We start from the raw sequence: 19,676 nt of genomic DNA on the forward strand, positions 1-19,676 counted from the left end.
CTAGAAGACATATAGATACAGGACTTTTAACTTTTGATCATGTGTCTGTGTCTGAATTTGGTGTGTGCCCATGAGTAGAAGTGCTCTTGCAGGCCAGAGAGGCTGAAGTTACTAGTGGTGATAAGGTACTCAAGATGGCTGCTCAAAAGTAAACCTGTATCCTCTGCAAGAACAGCCTGTTGTTCACTCTTCTGAGCCAACTCTACAGTCCTGTGTCCTCAGTTCTCAAGAGTAGTTGCTCACAAATGTTGCTGCTGTAAAATAGTTGTGTGTGATTGCAGTGTGACTGTAAAGTGTGAGCAGCCATCTCTGAGAAGGACCTATAAAAGCCCATAAAGTTCAGGAAGGGCCATGATCAAAATATATATTTAATTACTGAAAGATTGCAGTTCTATGCATTCCATTTGAAAACTTGGAAGGAACCATATTTATGGTGACTAAAAATGGACTTCTGAATATTACAAGATAGTGACAATATTTCTGGAAATATTGAAATCTCTTTCCAATTTCTGTCTCATTTCATTTTCTCCTTTCTGCGTGGGGGTTCTTAAGGGCTGAGGTCAGATAATAAGGGAATGGGATTTATGGGATTTGGATGCATTTGAGAAATTCAAGAAGAAACAATAGTTTAAAAAGGAAATAGAAATAAAATGTAATTAGTTTAATAAGCTTTTCATGGAGCATGCCCATCACCCGTGCTTCTTCCTCATTTTTTTATTTTGGCTGTGTTGCAGCATTTCCTCTCATCATAATTACTCATATGTGCAGTTTTCATTATGCTATACATTGGCTATATTCAAAATGTGAGGCAGATAATCGGGTCTACTTCTCTCTGAAGTTCCAAGATATTACAGGAGGAAGTCAGAAGAGATGATACATGACAGAAAAATACTTCCTGTTCCTGCATAGGCAGAACCATCCTTGTGAATCAAATTTATACTACCAAAATTAATATATAAAATAAATGGAGTGAATATCCAAATTCCCATGTCATATATCACAGGAATAGAAAAATATGAAAAGAGTTCGCATGAGACCACAAAAGATCACAAATACCGAAACAGTCCCAAGGAATAAGAACACTGCTGGAAATGATACAATCTCTCACCCTAAATTATACTACACAACCATGGTGATAAGACAGCCTAGTACTGTTGTAAAAAATACACAGAAAGATCAATAAATAAAACAGAGATTTTGGACATCAAGAAGTGAGGCAATGCCTACTTAGTTGTTGACAAGGGACACCCTCCGAAAAATCTTTCAGAATAAAATTTCAGCAAATGTGCTGGCAAACTGGACATCCACCTGGAGAGGAACAAAATTAGGTTCTTGTCCTTAACTTTCTACAAAAACAATTCCAAAGTGGACCAAAGCCTTAGTTTAAAGCTGGAAACATAAACTTGAGCAGACAACACAGGGGAAATCCTCCAACATACTGGGAAAGGAAAACACTGTTTTATAATAGAACACTAAAAGCCAAGGAACTGACTCAAGTGTCAATAGTGGGACCTCACGAAAATAAAGATAATGTACAGTAAAGGAACTAGTAGTGGCTGTCTCCTGACAGGAAGCCAAGGGTCCATTGTTTCAGACCCCAGCACTGGAAGTCTCAGCTGTCCCAATCTGATGCTAGAGTTTCTGAGGATTCCTAGCGAGCTGCTGGTCTCATGGAATCCTGAAGAAGTTGGCTCCCATACCAAGGAAGGAACAACAACAGTGTATATACAGCCAGAAAGTGTGACAGCAAGTGGAAAAAATACACTCATCCTTTTTCCATGTTTCTTTTTTAGGATAATACTAGAATGTGTGGCCCATATTTAGTGTTCATCTTCCAACTCGAATAAACTAATGAAGTAAATCCCTCAGATACTTAGGTTTTAGTTATTTCATTATTTCTAAATGCATTGAAGCACACAAGCAAAATTAGGCATCACAGACTATTATCCAAAATAGACAAAGGATTTCAGAAATTAAATACAAAGGAAGTAAAACTCCACTAATGGGCATTTGAAGGAAAAAAAAAAAAAGGAAAAGCCAAAGACCCAGAAAAAAAAACATCATACTATGAAAACTTGGTTTTTGACAAAGGAAACAAAATCATACAATGGAAAAAAGATAGCGTCTTCAACAAATGGCACTCATCAAATTGGATGTCTACATGTAGAAAAATGAAAATAGATCCATATTTATCACCATGAACAAACCTAAAGTCCATGTGGATAAAAGATCTCATTATACAACTAGACACACTAAATCACTTAGAAGAAAAAGTGGGAAGAGCCTAGAACTCATTGGCACAGGAGACAACTTCCTAGACAGAATAGTAACATCTCAGGCTCTAAGATAGGCAGTTAATAAATGGGACCTCATGAAACTGAAAAGCTTCTGTAAAGCAAAGGATACTGTAAACAGAACAAAACTAACAGCCTGCAGATTGGGACTAGATATCCACTAACCCTACATCCTACAAAGGGTTAATATCAAATATATATATATATATATGTCCACCTTAACAAATTAAATACCAACAAACCAAACAACACATTTAAAAATGTGGTACAGAGCTAAACAGAGAATTCTCAACAGAGGAATATAGAATGACTGAGAATCAATTAAAGAAATGCTCAATGAGGGAAATGTAAATCAAAACAACTCTGAGATCCCATCATACACCAGTCAGAATGGCCTAGATCAAAAACTCAAGTGACAGCACATGCTGGCAAGGATGTGGAGAAAGGGGAACACTCCTCCATTGCTGGTGGGAGTGCAATCTTGTACAACCACTTTGGAAAGCAATCTGGCACTTTCTCAGAAAACTGGGAATAGTACTGCCTAAAGACCCAGCTATACCACTCCCTGGGCATATACTCAGAAGATGCTCCACCATGCTACATTTGCTCAACTACTTTCATAGCAGCCTTATTCATGCTAGCCAGTATCTGGAAACAACCTAAATGTCCCTCAACCAAAGAATGGAATGGGAAACTGTGGCAATTTTAGTCAATGAAGTATTATTCAGATATTAAAAACAAGGAAATTCTGATTCTAAGATGGCATTGACCAGTATGCACCATAGCTGATCTACTCCGAGGAGACCAGGGACATGAATGGAGCCACAGACTGCTGGATTTTTTAAAATTTTTTATTATTAATTTATTCTTGTTACATCTCAATGGTTATCCCATCCCTTGTGTCCTCCCATTCTTCCCTCCCTCCCATTTTCCCCTTATTCTCCTCCCCTATGACTGTTCCTGAGGGGGATAACCTCCCCCTGTATGTGCTCATAGGGTATCAAGTCTCTTCTCAGTAACCTGCTGTCCTTCCTCTGAGTGCCACCAGGTCTCCCCCTCCAGGGGACATGGTCAAATGTGGGGCACCAGAGTACATGAGAAAGTCATATCCCACTCTCCACTCAAGTGTGGAGACTGTTCTGACCATTGGCTATACTACTCAGCTTTTAAAAACAAGGAATTCCTGAAATTTGTGGATAAATGGATTTAGCTATAAATTATCATAATGAGTGAGTTAACCCAGAAGCAGAAAGACTTAAATGGTATATACTCACTTATATCTGCATACTAGCCCAAGGGGCATGTCCCACAAAAGCCTTCACTTATCAGGAAACTGGGACAGAGGGGAGGACATCCTATTGGGACTCTAGATGAGAGAAGCATGGGAGAATGGCAAAGTAGAAGGATTCAGAGGGTCCTAGAAACCTACAAGGAGAACATTATGATAGGCAGATTTGGGCCCAGAGGTCCCGCTCAAACTAAGGCACCAGCCAAGGACAATACAGGCGGTAAACTTTAAACCCCTACCCAGATCTAGACTGCTGGATTTTGAGAACTGTAGGTGAGTGGGGCCCCAAACTCAGCAGCCCGCCAGTGGGTCTAACCCCGGAACAAGCAACAGCCTGGAGGTGACAACGCACTCCCCAAACTCTGAAACAGAATCCACAATCAAGCTGCAGCCACCACATAAAACCCAAACTCACCATTTGGGGAGGGGATTTCCGGAGCCCCCAACCTGAGCAGTCTCAGCAAATAGGGTGAAACTACCATTGAACCTCTCCATCTACACCAGGCCAAACTGCAGAGGTCACCTGCGTAGCCCGAGTGGAAACAGAGGTGGTGGGACTCACCAAAAACAACTAGAGCTGGCATGTAGCTCGCAGTCCGCATCCTGTGCCCAATCTGAACCCAGACACAAAGGATTAACCCTACAAACAGGGGCAGTTAGAAACCGGCGTGGACTGCTCCCACAGCCCACTGGGACCGCCCACATTATCGGGAGATGTGGGTCTTGCTTGCGGTGTTTAACTGCTGACCTAAAGCGATCTGGGAGCATCCTGGGCTGCCGGCACCGACCTGGCACTCCCCAAACAACAGAACCTAGCTAGGTCCATTCTTGCGGGTGCAACAGGACCTCCCATGGTACTTCGGGTCGTGCTTGCAGGGTCTAACTGCTGATCTAAAGCAATCTGGGAGCATCCTAGCTTACAGGGTCATGGAAATTGCTGCCTCCTTGGATACTGCCAGTGGCCTGAAACCATATTGTCTCAGGCCCACCAGGCACTGATCCTGTAATGTCCAACAGGCAGATCCTAGCTGGGTCATATCCTGCAGACCCAGCAAGAACTCCCAAATTCATGGAAGAGGCTGGACGCTCCTACGGAATATAGAGGCAGAGCTAAAAGACAGCTGCAGACCAGAAGATCTGATCCACCCGGGGTCTTGGCTACAAAGCAACAGTAATGACAGGCAGCTGGGATCAACCTACACAACCAGAGAGCTTGTGTGCTGGCCTTACTCTAGATCCCAAAACTGCTGATCTGAATTACAGCAGTAAGGTGAAAAGGCCCAAACAGAAACCTACTTTGCATGACTCAGCCTGGAGCCTAAGGTGTTGAGAAAAATCTCCAGGAGTAGAACCTGAATCACCTGCCTGGTCCAGGGAAATACTCCCTGACCCCCACAGGCAAGGGCACCCTATCTATAATCAGGCATCAACTATCCACTCTCAAACAGGGAAGGTCACAACAAACCACATCCCAACACCAGAGTCACCAAAATGACAAGAGGACAGCGAAAGAATGCTAACAAAAACCAAAACAGGTTCGCATCTCCAGATCCCAGCAATCCCAATGAAAACAACCTGGAGAACCCAACAACAATTGATATACAAGAAAATGACCTCAAGTCCTTAGTAAGTAAGATGATAAGGGAAGAAACAAATAAAATCTGTAAACAAATGCAGGAGGAGGCAAACAAGAGGGCTGAGAATTTAAAAGAGTCATATGAAGAGGCATTTGAAGAATTTCAGAAAATACAAATAACCAGATGAAGGAAATCATTAAAACAGTCCAAGACCTGAAGATAAAAATGGAAGCTATCATAAAGGAACACACGGAAGAAAAACGTGATCGAGAAGCATCAGAAAAGAAAGCAAGCATCTCAGAGGTGGCCTTATGAACAGATTGCAAGAAATGGAGGAACGAATATTGGGACTTGAAGATACAATTGCAGAACTGGAAACACCCATCAAGGGAAATTCTAAATCTGAAAAGTGCCTGACACAGGACATTCAAAAAATCAAGGACACCATGTAAAGACGAAACTTGAGAATAATAGGGATAGAAGAAAGAGAAGGCAACCGACTCCACAGCCCAGAAAATATCTTTAATAGAATAATAGGAGAAAATTTCCCCAATTTGAAGAAGATGCATATGAGCATACAAGAGGCATACAGAACACCAAATAGAATAGACCTGAAAAGAAAATCTTCCTGCCACATAATAATAACAACACAAAATATACAGAACAAAGAGAAAATATTAAAAGCGTCAAGAGAAAGAGGCCAAGTAACATATGAAGGCAAACCTATCAGAATTACTCCTGACTTCTCAGCAGAGACCATGAAAGCCAGAAGGGCCTGGACAGAGGTCTTGCAAACCCTAAGAGAACACAGATACGAGGCAAGACTACTATATCCAGCAAAATTATCAATAACCATTGACGGAGAAGACAAGATATTCCATGACAAAAACAAAGTCAAACAGTACCTAGCCACAAATCCGGCTTTACAGAAGTTACTAGAAAAAAAACTCCACCCCAATGGATCAAACTACAACCAAAACTACATAGGAAATAAGTAACTATACCATCGCAAAATCACAACCTCACAAAATCTCGACTATTACAAATATCAAAAATGAAGGGACTTAGCAATCACTGGTCATTAATATCTTTCAACATCAATGGTCTCAATTCTCCAATAAAGAGACACAGACTAACTGAGTGGATACATAAACATGACCCAACATTCTTCTGCATTCAAGAAACACATCTCAACCACAAGGTAAAAGGCTGGGGAAAAATATTCCAAGCAAATGGTCACAAGAAACAAGCTGGGGTAGCCATTCTAATATCTAATAAAATAGAGTTTCAACCAAAATTAATCAAAAGGGATGAGGATGGAAACTTTGTACTCGTCAAAGGTAAAGTCAATCAAGAAAACATCACGATTTTGAACATCTATGCTCCGAATACAAGGGCTCCCACATTTGTAAAAGAGTTATTAACAAAGCTTGAACCACTCATCAATACCCACACATTAATAGTGGGAGACTTCAACACCCCACTTTCACTCAAGGATAAGTCTTTGAATCAAAAACTAAGCTGGGAAATAACTTCATTAACCAATGTCATGAATCATATGGATCTAACAAATATCTACAGAACTTTCCACCCAAACGCAAAGGATTATATCTTTTTCTCAGCACCCCATGGAACGTTCTCAAAAACTGATCACATAGTTGGTCACGAAGCAAAAGTCAACAGATACAAGAAGATTTAAATAATACCTTGTATCTTATCAGATCACCATGGTCTAAGGCTGGACTTCAACAACAACAGAAATAACAAAAAGCATACTAACACGTGGAAACTAAACAACTTTCTACTTAATGACACAGGGGTCACAGAAGAAATAAGGGAAGAAATAAAAGACTTCCTGAAATTCAATGAAAATGATGGAACAACGTGCCCAAATTTGTGGGACACATTGAAAGCAGTGCTAAGAGGAAAATTCATAGCACTAAGTGCCTTTAAAAAGAAAATGGAAACATCCCACATAAACAAGTTAACAACACATCAGGAAGCTTTAAAAAAAAAAGAGGCAGAAACACCCAAGAGGATTAGACGCCTAGAAATAATCAAACTCATGGCTGAAATCAATAAATTAGAAATAAAGAGAACAATCCAAAGAATCAACAACTCCAAGAGCTGGTTCTTTGAGAAAATTAACAAGATAGACAAACCGTTAGCCAATCTAACTAAAAGACAAAGAAACACTATCCAAATACACAAAATCAGAAATGAAAAGGGAGACATAACAACAGACACTGAAGAAATACAAAGAATCATAAGAACCTGCTTTAAAGGCATTTATGCCACAAAATTTGAAAATCTAAGGGAAATGGACAATTTCCTCAACCGATTCCATTTGCCAAAATTGAATCAAATCCAGATAAACAAATTAAATAGCCCTATTTTGCCTATAGAAATGGAAGCAACCATTGATAGTCTCCCAACCAAAAAAAGCCCAGGGCCAGATGGTTTCAGCGCAGAATTCTACCAGTCCTTCAAAGAGGAGATAATACCAATATTATTCAAGCTATTTTGAAAGATAGAAATGGATGGAATATTACCAAATTCATTCTATGAGGCCACAGTCACATTGATACCTAAACCCCACAAAGACCCAACAAAAAAAGAGAATTTCAGACCAATTTCTCTTATGAACATCGATGCAAAAATACTCAACAAAATACTCGCAAAGTGAATACAACAGCATATCAAAGACATCATTCACCATGACCAGGTAGGCTTCATTCCAGGCACGCAGGGATGGTTTAATATACAGAAATCCATCAATGTAATCCACCATATAAACAAACTGAAAGAGAAAAACCACATGATCATCTCTTTAGATGCAGAAAACGCATTTGACAAAATCCAACACCCATTTATGTTTAAAGTTCTGGAGAGATCGGGAATACAAGGCACTTATCTAAACATAATAAAGGCTATATACAGCAAACCAACAGCCAACATTAAATTAAATGGAGAGATACTCAAGGAAATCCCTCTAAAATTGGGGACCAGACAAGGCTGCCCACTTTCCTCATATCTCTTCAATATAGTTCTTGAAGTTCTAGCCAGAGCAATAAGACAGCAAAAGGAGATCAAGGGGGACCCAAATGGGAAAGGAAGAAGTCAAATTATCCCTATTTGCAGATGATATGATAGTGTATATAAGTGACCCCCAAAATTCCACCAGAGAACTCCTACAGCTGATAAACACCTTCAGCAAATTGGCAGAACACAAAATTAACTCAAAAAAGTCAGTAACTTTCCTATATACAAATGATAAACAGGCAGAGGAAGAAATTAGGAAAATTACTCCCTTCACAATAGCCACAAGCAATATAAAATATCTAGGAATAACCCTAACCAAGCAAGTGATGGATTTATTTGAAAAAAAAAAAAAAAAACTTTAAATCCCTGAAGAAAGAGATTGAAAATGACATCAGAAGATGGAGGGATCTACCTTGTTCATGGATCGGAAGAATTAACATAGTAAAAATGACCATCTTACCTAAAGCAATTTACAGATTCAATGCAATCCCTATCGGAATACCTACAAAATATTTTGAAGATATTGAAAGAACAATTCTCAACTTCATATGGAGAAACAAAAATCCCAGAATAGCAAAAACAATCCTATACAATAAAAGATCCTCTGGAGGAATCTCCATACCTGATCTCAAGCTGTACTACAGAGCAACAGTAATTAAAACAGCATGGTACTGGCACAGCAACAGGCTGGTGGATCAATGGAATCAAACTGAAGACCCAGAGATGAATCCACACACATTTGGTCACTTGATTTTTGACAAAGAAGCCAAATCCATTCAATGGAAAAACGACAGCATCTTCAACAAATGGCACTGGTCTAACTGGATGTCTACGTGTAGAAAAATGCAATTAGACCCCTATTCGTCACCATGCACAAAACTCAAGTCCAAGTGGATTAAAGATGTCAACCTAAAACCAGAGACATTAATCCGGTTAGAAGAAAAAGTGGGGAAGAGTCTGGAACACATAGGCACACGAGACAACTTTCTGAACAGTACACCAACAGCCCAGGCCTTAAGGTCAACAATTAATAAATGGGACCTCATGAGGCTGAGAGGCTTCTGTAAGGAAGGTGACACTGTCAAGAGAACAAAGCAACAGCCTACAGACTAGGAACAGATCTTCACCAACCCTTCATCTGACAAAGGTCTAATATCCAAAATATATAAAGAACTCAAGAAATTAAACATCACCAAACCAAATAACCCAATAGAGAAATGGGGCTCAGAACTAAACAGAGAATTCTCAACAGAGGAATATCAAATGGCTGAGAAACACTTAAAGAAATGCTCAACCTCCTTAGTCATCAGAGAAATGCAAATCAAAACAACTCTGAGATTCCATCTTACACCCATCAGAATGGCTAAGATCAATAATTCAACTGACACCACATGCTGGTGAGGATGTGGAGAAAGAGGAACACTCTTTCATTGCTGGTGGGAATGCAAACTAGTACAGCCACTTTGGAAATCTATCTGGCGCTTTCTCAGAAAAATGGGAATAGGGCTTCCTCAACACCCAGCTATTCCACTCCTTGGAATATACCCAGAAGATGCACTACCACACAACAGGGACATATGCTCAACCATGTTCATAGCTGCCTTATTCATAATAGCCAGAACATGGAACAGCCTACGTGTCCCTCAGTAGAAGAATGGATAAAGAAACTGTGGTACATTTACACTATGGAATACTACTCAGCTATTAAAAACAAGGAATTTCCAAAATTTGTGGACAAATGGATTGAACTATAAATTATCATAATGAGTGAGTTCACCCAGAAGCAAAAAGAGTTAAATGGCATATACTCACTTATATCAAGACACTAGTCCAAGGGGTACGTCCCCATGAAAAACTTTACCTATCAGGAAAGTGGGTCAGAGGGGAAGACATCCTATTGAGACTTTAGGTGTGAGAAGCCTGGGAGAATGAGGAAATAGAAGGATCCAGAGGGTCCTGGAAAACTACAGGCAGGTCTGGGCCCTGGGGTCCTCCTCAAACTATGGCACCAGCCAAGGAAAATATAGGCAGTAAACTTTGAACTCTTACCCAGACTAGCCGATGGACAGGACACTCTCCACCGTTAAGTGGAGAAGGAGATCTGACTTTCACACAAACTCTGGTGCCCCATATTTGACCACGTCCCTTGGATGGGGAGGCCTGGTGGCACTCATAGGAAGGATAATAGGTCACCAAGAAGAGACTTGATACCCTGTGAGCATATACAGGGGGAGGAGGTCCCTCTCAGTCACAGACATAGGAGAGGGGAATAGGGGGGAAGCGGGAGGGAGGGAGGAATGGGAGGATACAAGGGGTGGGCTAACAACTGAGATGTAATATGAATAAATTAATAATAAAAAATAAATAAAATATTTTTCTACCACAAAAAAAACAAAAAAACAAGGAAATCTTGAAATTTGCAGACTAGTGGACAGAACTAGAAATGATCACCCTGAGTGAGGTAACGCTGACCCAGAAAAACACGCATGGTGTATACTCACTTGTAAGTGGATATCAGCCCAACATAGATGTCCTCTGAGAGACTCCATCCAGAGGGGGGAGTCAGGATAGATACCAGAACTCACTGCTGGACTCCTGGGGAAACCCTGTGAGTGTATGGAAGAATGGGGGGATAGAAGGACACAGAGGGTTCAGGGGCCCCACAAGGAGACCATCAGGGTGGTGGGATCTGGACACCTGGGGGGGGCTGCAAAAACTATTGCACCAAGGAAGGACAATGTATGCAGTAATCCCAGACTCCATGTTCAGACCTAGCCAATGGACGTCTCATTCTCCACAGTTGTAGGGAAGCATGATTGCCTCTGACATGACCTCTGGTGCTCCCAATTTGACCACTTCCGCTTGGTGGGAACCACAGGTGGCACAAGGAGGAAGGGGAAACAGGCTATCTGGATGAGTCCTGATATGCTATAGCCGTATAATGTGGGAGGAGGTCTAGGAGACAGAATAGGGCAGAAGAGGGAGAGAGGCTGGGAATGGGAAGATAAAAGCAAGGTGATAACATTCAGGATGTAATCTGAATAAATTATAATAAATTTGAAAAGAATGAAAGGTTCAACATCCTCAGCTATTTGAGATATGCAAATCAATACATTGAGATTCCATCTTACAAAAACTCAAGTGACAGCACATGCTGGCAAGGAGAGGATGTGGAGAAAGGGGAACACTCCTGCATTGCTGGTGGAAGTGCAAATTTGTACAACCAATATGAAAATTAATATAGTGCTTTCTTGAAAAATTAGGAATCAATCTAACTCAAGGCCCAGTTAAACCACACAAAGGGTGCTCCATCCTTCCAAAAGGAAACTTTCTCAACTATGTTTATAGTAGCTTTGTTTGCAATAGTTAGAAACTGGTTTTAAAAAAAACGAAACTAGATTTCCCACCACATAAAAAGACTGTTAAAAAGATGTGTTAGTGTTACTCAGCTGTTAATAAATGACATCATGAAATTTGCAGGCAAATGGATGGAAGTAGAAAAAAACTCTACCCGAGAGAACCCAGACCTAGAAAGACAAACATGTCCTCCTCACTTGTAGGTGGAGATTAGCTGTCAAGTAAAGGATCATCCTGCTACAATCCACAACCCAGATAGTGTGTGTGACAATGGGGCTCAAGGAAGGAATCATAGATCTCCATGGGAAAAGGAGATAGAACAGATTTTCCACATGGGCTAGAGGTGAGTGGGATGTGAAGAGGAAGAATCAGGTGAGGGAGGGAGCAATGAAGGGAGAGAGCCCTTGGAAGTCGACTGTTGGAGCACTTGAAGGGTGATGTGGAAACCTAGTGCACTAGAAACTCCCTGGAGTCTATGAGGGTGACATTTGCAAAGACTCAAAGGAGTGGGGGATATGGAGCCTTTACTGGCCATATGTAACCAGACAAGACTTCCAGGGGTGCGACTGGGACACCAAGCCAGCCACAAAACCTTTGACCTACAACTTTACTGTCTACATGATGTGCTGGGGTAAAGGTGGAGCAGACATTGTGGAGAAGGCACCAATGAATAATTTAACTTTAAGATAACACAATGAGTGGAAGCCTGGTAAGCTTATTTTCATAAAACAGAATCCCATGCCTGACACTGCCTGGATGGTCAGGAAGCAGAAGCTGGGGAGCCCTGAGACCAAGGATAGAACCAACACAACTGGGCCATAAAAACAGAAATCAATGAAATGATTCCTAATGACAGCCTGCTAAACTCATATATGGGTGCTTTTCCCAGTTGTCTTCCGAGAGCGTCATCCAGGAACTGATGGGAGCAGTTGCAGTGACTCACAGCCAAACCCTAGGCTGAACTTGGGGGGCAACTCTCTGAAAGGGTTGAGGAAAGATTTTAGGAGACAAAGAATGCAAAGACCCTAGAAGAACAAGGCCCACTAAATCAATGAAGCAGGATTCATATGGACTCAGAGAGACTGAAGTGACCATCAGGGAGCCTGTATGGGACTAATCTAGGTCCTCTGCATAATGTTATGTCTGTTAGCTTGGTGTTCTTGTGGGACACCTAACAGTGGGGGCTGGGGCAGTCTCTGACTGTTTTGCCTATGCTGGGACCCTTTTCTCATACTGGGAGCCTCCTCTAGTCTTGGTACAATAGTTTGTGTCTAATCTCATCTTAACTGTTTAATCTGTGTTCAGTTGATAATCCTAGGAAACCTACCTTTTTCAGAAAGGAAACAGGGAGGAGTGCATCTGAGGGAGGTGTGTGGGGCTTGGGGAGAAGTGGATGGAGGAAAATGGTTTTCAGGGTGTAACGTATGAAAGAAGGAAAGAAAGTATAACTCACCAGTGCTGTTGTATATGGGACTTAAACAGGGTCACATGGGTCACCATGAAATATCTTTTAGGCCAACTGCAGTGGCAGGGTCATTGGTTTGAACATCAAGCAAACTAGAGCCTCTCTGCTTGTCTTTCTCCTGCTCACCTCTTTCTATGAGGGCTCCACATGGGGTACAACTGAGACCACAGGGCTGGAGGGTTTACAACTTTAGTCCAACTTCACACAGTGCATTCTGAAGCCCAGGCACATGGCACTGTTAAAACATGCAGATTTTAACCTATTTTACAACATGTTTTTTTTTTTTAATTCCAAACATAGATCCATTTGTGGCACATTGACCTACCTAGCGAAATTAAAAGATGAAGGTGAAGAAGGAGTCTACTGAACACCTGACACAAAGCCAGAGAGCTACAAGTGTTGGTTGACGATGTCAAAAGAGACTTGTAGCCTAGCGTCCCCTGGATCCTTCAGGATCACAAACTGCCATAACACCATGTGGCCAGCAGGGGGAGGCCGAGTTTCCAGGCTGAGCCAGGGATGTTGAGAAACCTGAGGGAATGGCAGAGCCTCTTTTTGCAGGGAAGATTGGCCTAGGTGGGAGGTCTGAGCATCAGGTGACTGGCAGCACAATTCTAGCTGGAATATGAAGTACAGGAGAGTTAACAGTGGTTGGAACTTATAGATAGAGGAGTGAAAGGCTGGCTTAACCAGGCCTGGGGAATGTGGGGCTGGGGGTAGTCTATTGGAAAACACCAGCAGGCCAAAAGGGATACAGAAGTTGAGTGTTCTCTGTTCCGGGCTGGGAAACAGGACTGAGGTGAGGCCTGGGCCTTCAGAGGGATGTCTCATCCTTCTAGATTGCAGATAGTTCAGATAGTGAGAGTAGCCTGCCCTGCTAGATACCGGGAGGTCCTGGAATAGGACACTGAAAGGGTGGCACATCCATAGGCTCCAAATTCGCAGATAAAAATCTCCCTCCATCCAATGTCTTGTACGACTCTCTGGTCAGTGCTATTGCCTTGATGAAGGTGGCCTAGAGATGGTAGAAATTTTCTACATCCAGAAAGAACCTATTCTGGACGGCTAAGTATGAATAGGAGTGACTGAGTGTAGGACACCCCCACAATGCTGTAGCCTCCTGATGACTGTGTTGCGAGAAAGCCAACCTTGGGGAGTTGAGAATTAAAATACGATTATGATGGGATGTTGTGGCACACACTTTTAATTCGAGCACTAGGAAAGCAAATAGGGGAAGGTTTCTGTGGGTTTAAGTTCATAGTGGTTTCCATAGCAAATCCCAGGCAATTTAGAGTTATGCACTGAGAGCCTATATCAAACATAAAAACATAAAGCAACCCCTAATGCCCACCATGTAGGGTGATAACAGTGCAGAAATGTGCAGCCTGATGTTCCAGTGAGTGGAGGGGCTGAGGAAGGAGGAGGAAGCAAAGCCCTGAACTGACAGGTGATGGCTGCCTGGACCAGTGAGATGCACAAACCACAAATTGGCTCAAATAACAAAGAACATCAATTACATGCAGTCAGGGGTTTATTTATTAACATTTTTCAGCCTTTACTGCCCACTCCATGTGGTTGTTGTCTGTGGCCAGAAAAGCTGGTCATCACAGGTGGTTTAACACCTGCTAGGGGAGCTTCATGTTTCTGCGTATCCACGGCAGGAAGGAGGAGATTTTAGTGACGACGTCTAGAGTGGTGTCCTTGTTAACACGAGCACAAACTCCGTAGGCTCTGTTGTCACACACAAGGGGTCCCCCAGAGTCACCCTGTGGGCAGAGAATGGAAGACCTAAGCTTAGAACCCCATATCTGCTCTCCCTCCCACTCCTGGCAAGGATAAGTGTCAGATAAGGGCAAGACAGGCATTCCAACTCCCCTCAGTTGCACATCTCCTGGGAGGTCTGATTTTTATTCTTATAGCACAGTGCAAGGCTTTCCCTAAAGTCCTCATGAATGCTCTGGGATAATTAATACAGATTTGAGATGACTGATGTTTCCCACCTCATACTGTTGGTAGCCCCGAGCAAGGGACTAACAGGTTCACTATTGGATTGTCCCTTCTCTGAGCTGAGGGTTGAGAGTCTGGCCATTCTCACAGTCAGGCATCTTACAGGCTCCTCTCACCCTATGTTTTGTCTATGAAATGCTTGAACCTCACCTTGAAAGCCAGTTGTACTTTTCGGGGGTCTCCAACACATATCTGTGTTGTCTCTGAATAGTGAAGGAAGTGTTTCTGGCATTGATAGTCCACCTGAATGTTCAGTTCAGCCTCTTGTAGGAGATCAGATGCTTTAGTAGCATTGAAGGATGTCACCCCCCAGCCAGGCACATGGCACTTCTTCCCTGGCCTCACCCGGGCATTGGCCCTGGGAAACTTGAGGAGCTTCACAGCTTTACTTCTCTTGGCCTTTCTCTCCAGCTGATGGGAAGAGGATGTAGAGACCAGATCAGCCAGGATCCTGCTGCCCTGGGCCACACAAAAGCCAGGATGGAAGGGAGGGAAGAAGCAGGATGAGAGGAGGGGAGGGGAAGACCTGCACCAGGAAGAACACAGGCAGCAGGGGTGAGGTGGGAGGTGAGGGGTTAGTTGAGGTATGTGGGTGGACTGGGCACAGGTCTCACCTTTAACAGCATGATGTCATTGATCTTGTTCTCAGAATTATATTTAGGGTGGGGAATGGCTTTTGCCACACGGATGATCTGCTGAGACTGCTCGTGTGCCTTGATGTTGTGGGCTCCCAGTGTGACTCTCATGGAGCTGCATAGAGAGCAGAGTGGACATGAGAGATGTGGAATCAGGGAGGATGCAGTGCAGAGTGGGTGGGCAGGGTGGAGCTCTTCTGGACACACCTAGAACACAGGATAGGCAGAGAGGGAACTTGAGGACACAGGGGTGCCTCAGTGTTGACTTACTACTCCCTTCCTCTCAGCATCATGAGACTCCTGGAGGCTCCCTCTTGCTTCTAGGCAATATTCCAAAGATTCCATTGACTCTTAACCTGAACTTTCATCCTCAACCACTGCTTTAGTTTGCCAGTGCAGTTGATTAACGCAAGTGTGCTGTTGCCTCTCACCTTTCATCCTGTGACCTCAAATATTAATGTTATCAGACTTCCTTTTTCACAACTCTGCTTTCCAGTGAGCTCCCAGGGGAGCATCCACAGCAAAGGACAGAAGCTCCTACAGGGAGTGTCTCAGATAATGTGAGCGAGCTGCATCTCCTCACCTTCCCCAGCAGTGAGCAGCTGTCAGCACAAAGTTGTCTTGCACCAGGAAGCCTCCACAGCGACTCCTATTCCCATCTTCTTTAAGAGACCTAACAAATGCCATGTATGGGCGGGAGTGGGGTGTGACCTCATGGCCCCCGATGATCTCCTCTGAAAGAAAAGGCAAGGATATGGGGTGTCTTGGAGCAGCAGACAAGGTCAGGAGGGAAGAGTGGGAAGGGTGTGGTGGAGCATGGGATCTGCTGTGCCCAAGACTGTTGCAGACAGGATTCCTTGCACATAGAAAAACTTTTGCTGAATCCTAAACCTCAGTTGTTGTTCTCAGAAGGAGAGGGTAGCACTTGTCCCCCCAATCCTGCTTAGAATTACAATGAGGGTACACTTTCTCTCCATCCTGCCAGAAGCTGAGGGGGTCCTGGGCAGCTCCTTTGGAACTTTTTTTTGTCAGTGAGTGTCATTTTCTCAGCTTTTTCCCTAAGTCTATGGAGGTGGATTTTCTAACATTCTCCTATTTATGGTTCAGTAAATGCTTTCTGTGCATGAATGAGTGACTTCTAGTTAACCAGACGGCTGGTGATGCCATGCTGGTGGAATGCAGAGCCTGGGATTTGGAGGAAATTATAGAAAAAGCAAAGGACATGCAAACTGCAGTGGAGAGACCAACTACAACTTCACAGCAGACCACTGTAGTTTGCAGTGCAGGCATCTTGTCACCCTGGGCCTCTTTCCTCAGCAAGCTGGGGGTGGATGTTAACAATGATGGTAATAGTCTTGTGCTGGTGGCCTTACCCATTGCATGCTGGTCATTAAATCTGTTCTTTCCCTGGGCTCCACTAAGTTAATGGTGTATATTTTCTATCATTGAACTCTCCGCAACATCTCTTTGTAAGGATGATTCAGTCTCCACATGATGAGGAAAAGCTAGGAGAAGCCAGTGCCTACTAAGCTTTCTGAGAACACCCCCATTCCTCACATCTTGTTGAGGATCTAGACAGTGTCAGATTTCCAAGTCTGGATTTAGTTGGGTCCTGAACTTCAGAAATCTCCCAGGTGCAATGCATGGATCACTCCTGACTCCTGCTGGGCAGAAGGACAACAGAGGTGTCATGGTATGACACGACTGCAACCGTTGTGTTCACTCACCTGCATGAGCTCCAAGGGGCAGAAGAAAGGCCAGGAGAATCAGCACTGGTGCCATCTTCCCAGGAAGGCTGCTCAGGTTGGAGGAGGGCAGAGTAGACACAGCCCTGGGAGGGGGATGAAGCAGGTGTGTGCTCAGTGGCCTCACGGGCTGTTAAACCTATGCAGCTCTGCTTCTGATCTGTGTCACAACACTTAAGGAAGTTTTCTGGTTTGGGTAAAAATGACCCTGTCACCACATTCACATCCTATGAGCTAAGCTGGGATGAATACCAAGAAAGTAGATGGTGTGGAGGCTGTGGTTAGTGGCCTGAGACCCCAGGAAGTCCACACTGACTGCACTGAGACTAAAGTGTGTCATTTTCTAACTCTTACACCCTTTTGCATTCTGGTGAGATGTCTTTTGCTACCAATGATATTTTTCTTCCTTTCCTCTCTCCTTCTCACTTTCTGTCTCTCTGTCTCTCTCTGTCTTTCTATCTCTGTCTTTGTCTGTCTATCTCTGTCTCTCTGTCTCTGTCTCTCTCTGTCTCTCTTTCTCTCTCTCTGTCTTTCTCTTTCTCTGTCTCTCTGTTTAAGTTACTATCAACAACCTGCTAATCCTAACAACAGTTACAGTACTAAGGTATACCTGCACAGTTTGACAGTGCTCAGTGAGACTGGATAGTGCTCTACATGTGGCTAGGCACTCCTGCCACACATCATCTCACTAACTGAGATCATACTGAGGAAGAATCTGTTTGAATAGTCTGATAAGTGAATCTTGACTCACTCTGACTCTCCAGAAACTGTTAGGAAGTCACAGAGAAATCTCAAAGCAACTGTTTTCCATGTGTGCAATGATCATGTGTTATGTCATACATAGTTAAGTATTATAATGAATCAGAAATGGCAGGTGTAACTAGATGTTTATTAGGTATTGCCATTTATCTCATTGGCTTCCCTCTGAGGATGCAATGGTGTTGTCTACAGCTCTGCCTAGCATTTTCTATAGACAAACAGGACCTTGTTAAGATCTTGAACAATGGTTTAATGATCTAGATCAGGAATTAGAGAGACAGGGATGCAGCCCCTGAGAATGCTGAACTGGAATGGAGGGAGCTGAAAATCTGAGCTGAGAGGACAAGATGCTGAGAGCTGTGTGAGATCATCTATGGGAGAGACAGGATGCTCTTGCCCTGAGGACAGGTGTGTGTGTGTGTGTGTGTGTGTGTGTGTGTGTGTGTGTGTGTATGTGTGTGTGTGTGTGTGTCCAAGTAACCCATGACGCTATCTAGATTTTGTTTTCTCATCACTATGTTATATTTCTGAATATTTTAATGTCCTCCTTTCATATTGTGGGAATAATAGCGACTGTTTCCTTTGCTATGAACTAAAGTCCTGGTATTAATTGTATCAAAATTACTCACATAATCTACCAGTATATAAACTTTGCATTTCTGATCCTCTTTAAAGAGATAAGTGGTTTTGACTGTACATTACTTACACAAGGTATAATGAAGGTTGATAATTCCCCAGAAAAGGAACTGTATACAAATAGCAGGATATCTTCACAGGCAGATATGCAAAAAATTCTTTCAGAATACAATAATCTCAATTATATGAGTGCAATCTGCAGGAACGCCTGAGTGGGTGTAGCAATGGTCAATAATGTGCTGTTCAGCCAATCAGCTGGGCAGAAGGACAGGAGGTGGAAGGTGAAACTTCCTGCAGAGGAGGAGGAGCCAGGGGTTGACAATTAAGATGAACAGTTGACAGAGGGGTTGGTGGTGAGAAGCTGCTCAAGGACAATCAGATTGGCAAGTGCTTGGAATAGAGTAGGTTATGTGGACAGTTTGGGCCCTGTGACACTAACCTGGACTCTGCAAGCAGTCTGGGTCTTGAAATGCTACCAGGAACTATAGACCAGCAGAGCATCAAAGCTCCAGGACTAACAAATTTTCAGGGAGACAGGGAGTAGAGTAGCCACAGTCCACCTCCATCTGACCTGCTTCAGTCCCTAGAGAGCTCCAGTGCTACAAGGGGACTCAGAAGGCTGTGGACACTTTGGCCTGACCCACCACACATTCAGAGACCCAGAACGATTGCAGGACCCACAGCACAAGGGAGCTGAGGATCACTGGCTGTGAGAGTCCAAAACAACAGGGCTAGCCTCCTGCCATCCAGACCAGTGAAGCATTAGAGCTTCCAGCCTAGGGAAATCATGAGAAAACAGGTGAATCTATCATCAGACTCCCTCTACCCAACTCTGAAAGCTACTCAACAAAAACAGAGACAGCAAGATGTC

The 19,676-nt window shown here is 43.1% G+C and overlaps 1 protein-coding gene and 1 non-coding gene across 4 annotated transcripts; one reads left to right on the plus strand and one right to left on the minus strand.

The window, feature by feature from the left end:
* The first annotated feature begins 14,109 nt into the window (after positions 1-14,109).
* On the plus strand, positions 14,110-14,191 carry LOC127187254 (small nucleolar RNA SNORD55/SNORD39). Its single transcript, XR_007830417.1, has one exon. It is a non-coding gene; the product is annotated as a small nucleolar RNA SNORD55/SNORD39 (small nucleolar RNA).
* Positions 14,192-14,546: 355 nt separating this feature from the next.
* On the minus strand, positions 14,547-17,567 carry LOC127186861 (granzyme E-like). Of its 3 annotated transcripts, none has more exons than XM_051143166.1 (5): positions 17,393-17,567; positions 16,250-16,399; positions 15,645-15,793; positions 15,181-15,441; positions 14,547-14,789 (listed from the first exon to the last, which is right to left on the minus strand). In XM_051143166.1, the coding sequence occupies exons 1-5, from the start codon at positions 17,445-17,447 to the stop codon at positions 14,649-14,651; spliced, it is 756 nt and encodes a 251-aa protein (XP_050999123.1). In that variant the 5' UTR covers positions 17,448-17,567; the 3' UTR covers positions 14,547-14,648. The 3 variants fall into 3 exon arrangements, with proteins under 3 accessions (XP_050999123.1, XP_050999125.1, XP_050999124.1); XM_051143168.1 differs by having other exon boundaries at positions 15,376-15,441; positions 15,645-15,780; positions 16,249-16,399; XM_051143167.1 differs by having other exon boundaries at positions 15,645-15,780; positions 16,249-16,399.
* Positions 17,568-19,676: the final 2,109 nt, after the last annotated feature.

The sequence above is a fragment of the Acomys russatus genome, chromosome 3, assembly GCF_903995435.1.
Source record: "Acomys russatus chromosome 3, mAcoRus1.1, whole genome shotgun sequence".
In the NCBI taxonomy this organism is placed as follows: Eukaryota; Metazoa; Chordata; class Mammalia; order Rodentia; family Muridae; genus Acomys; species Acomys russatus.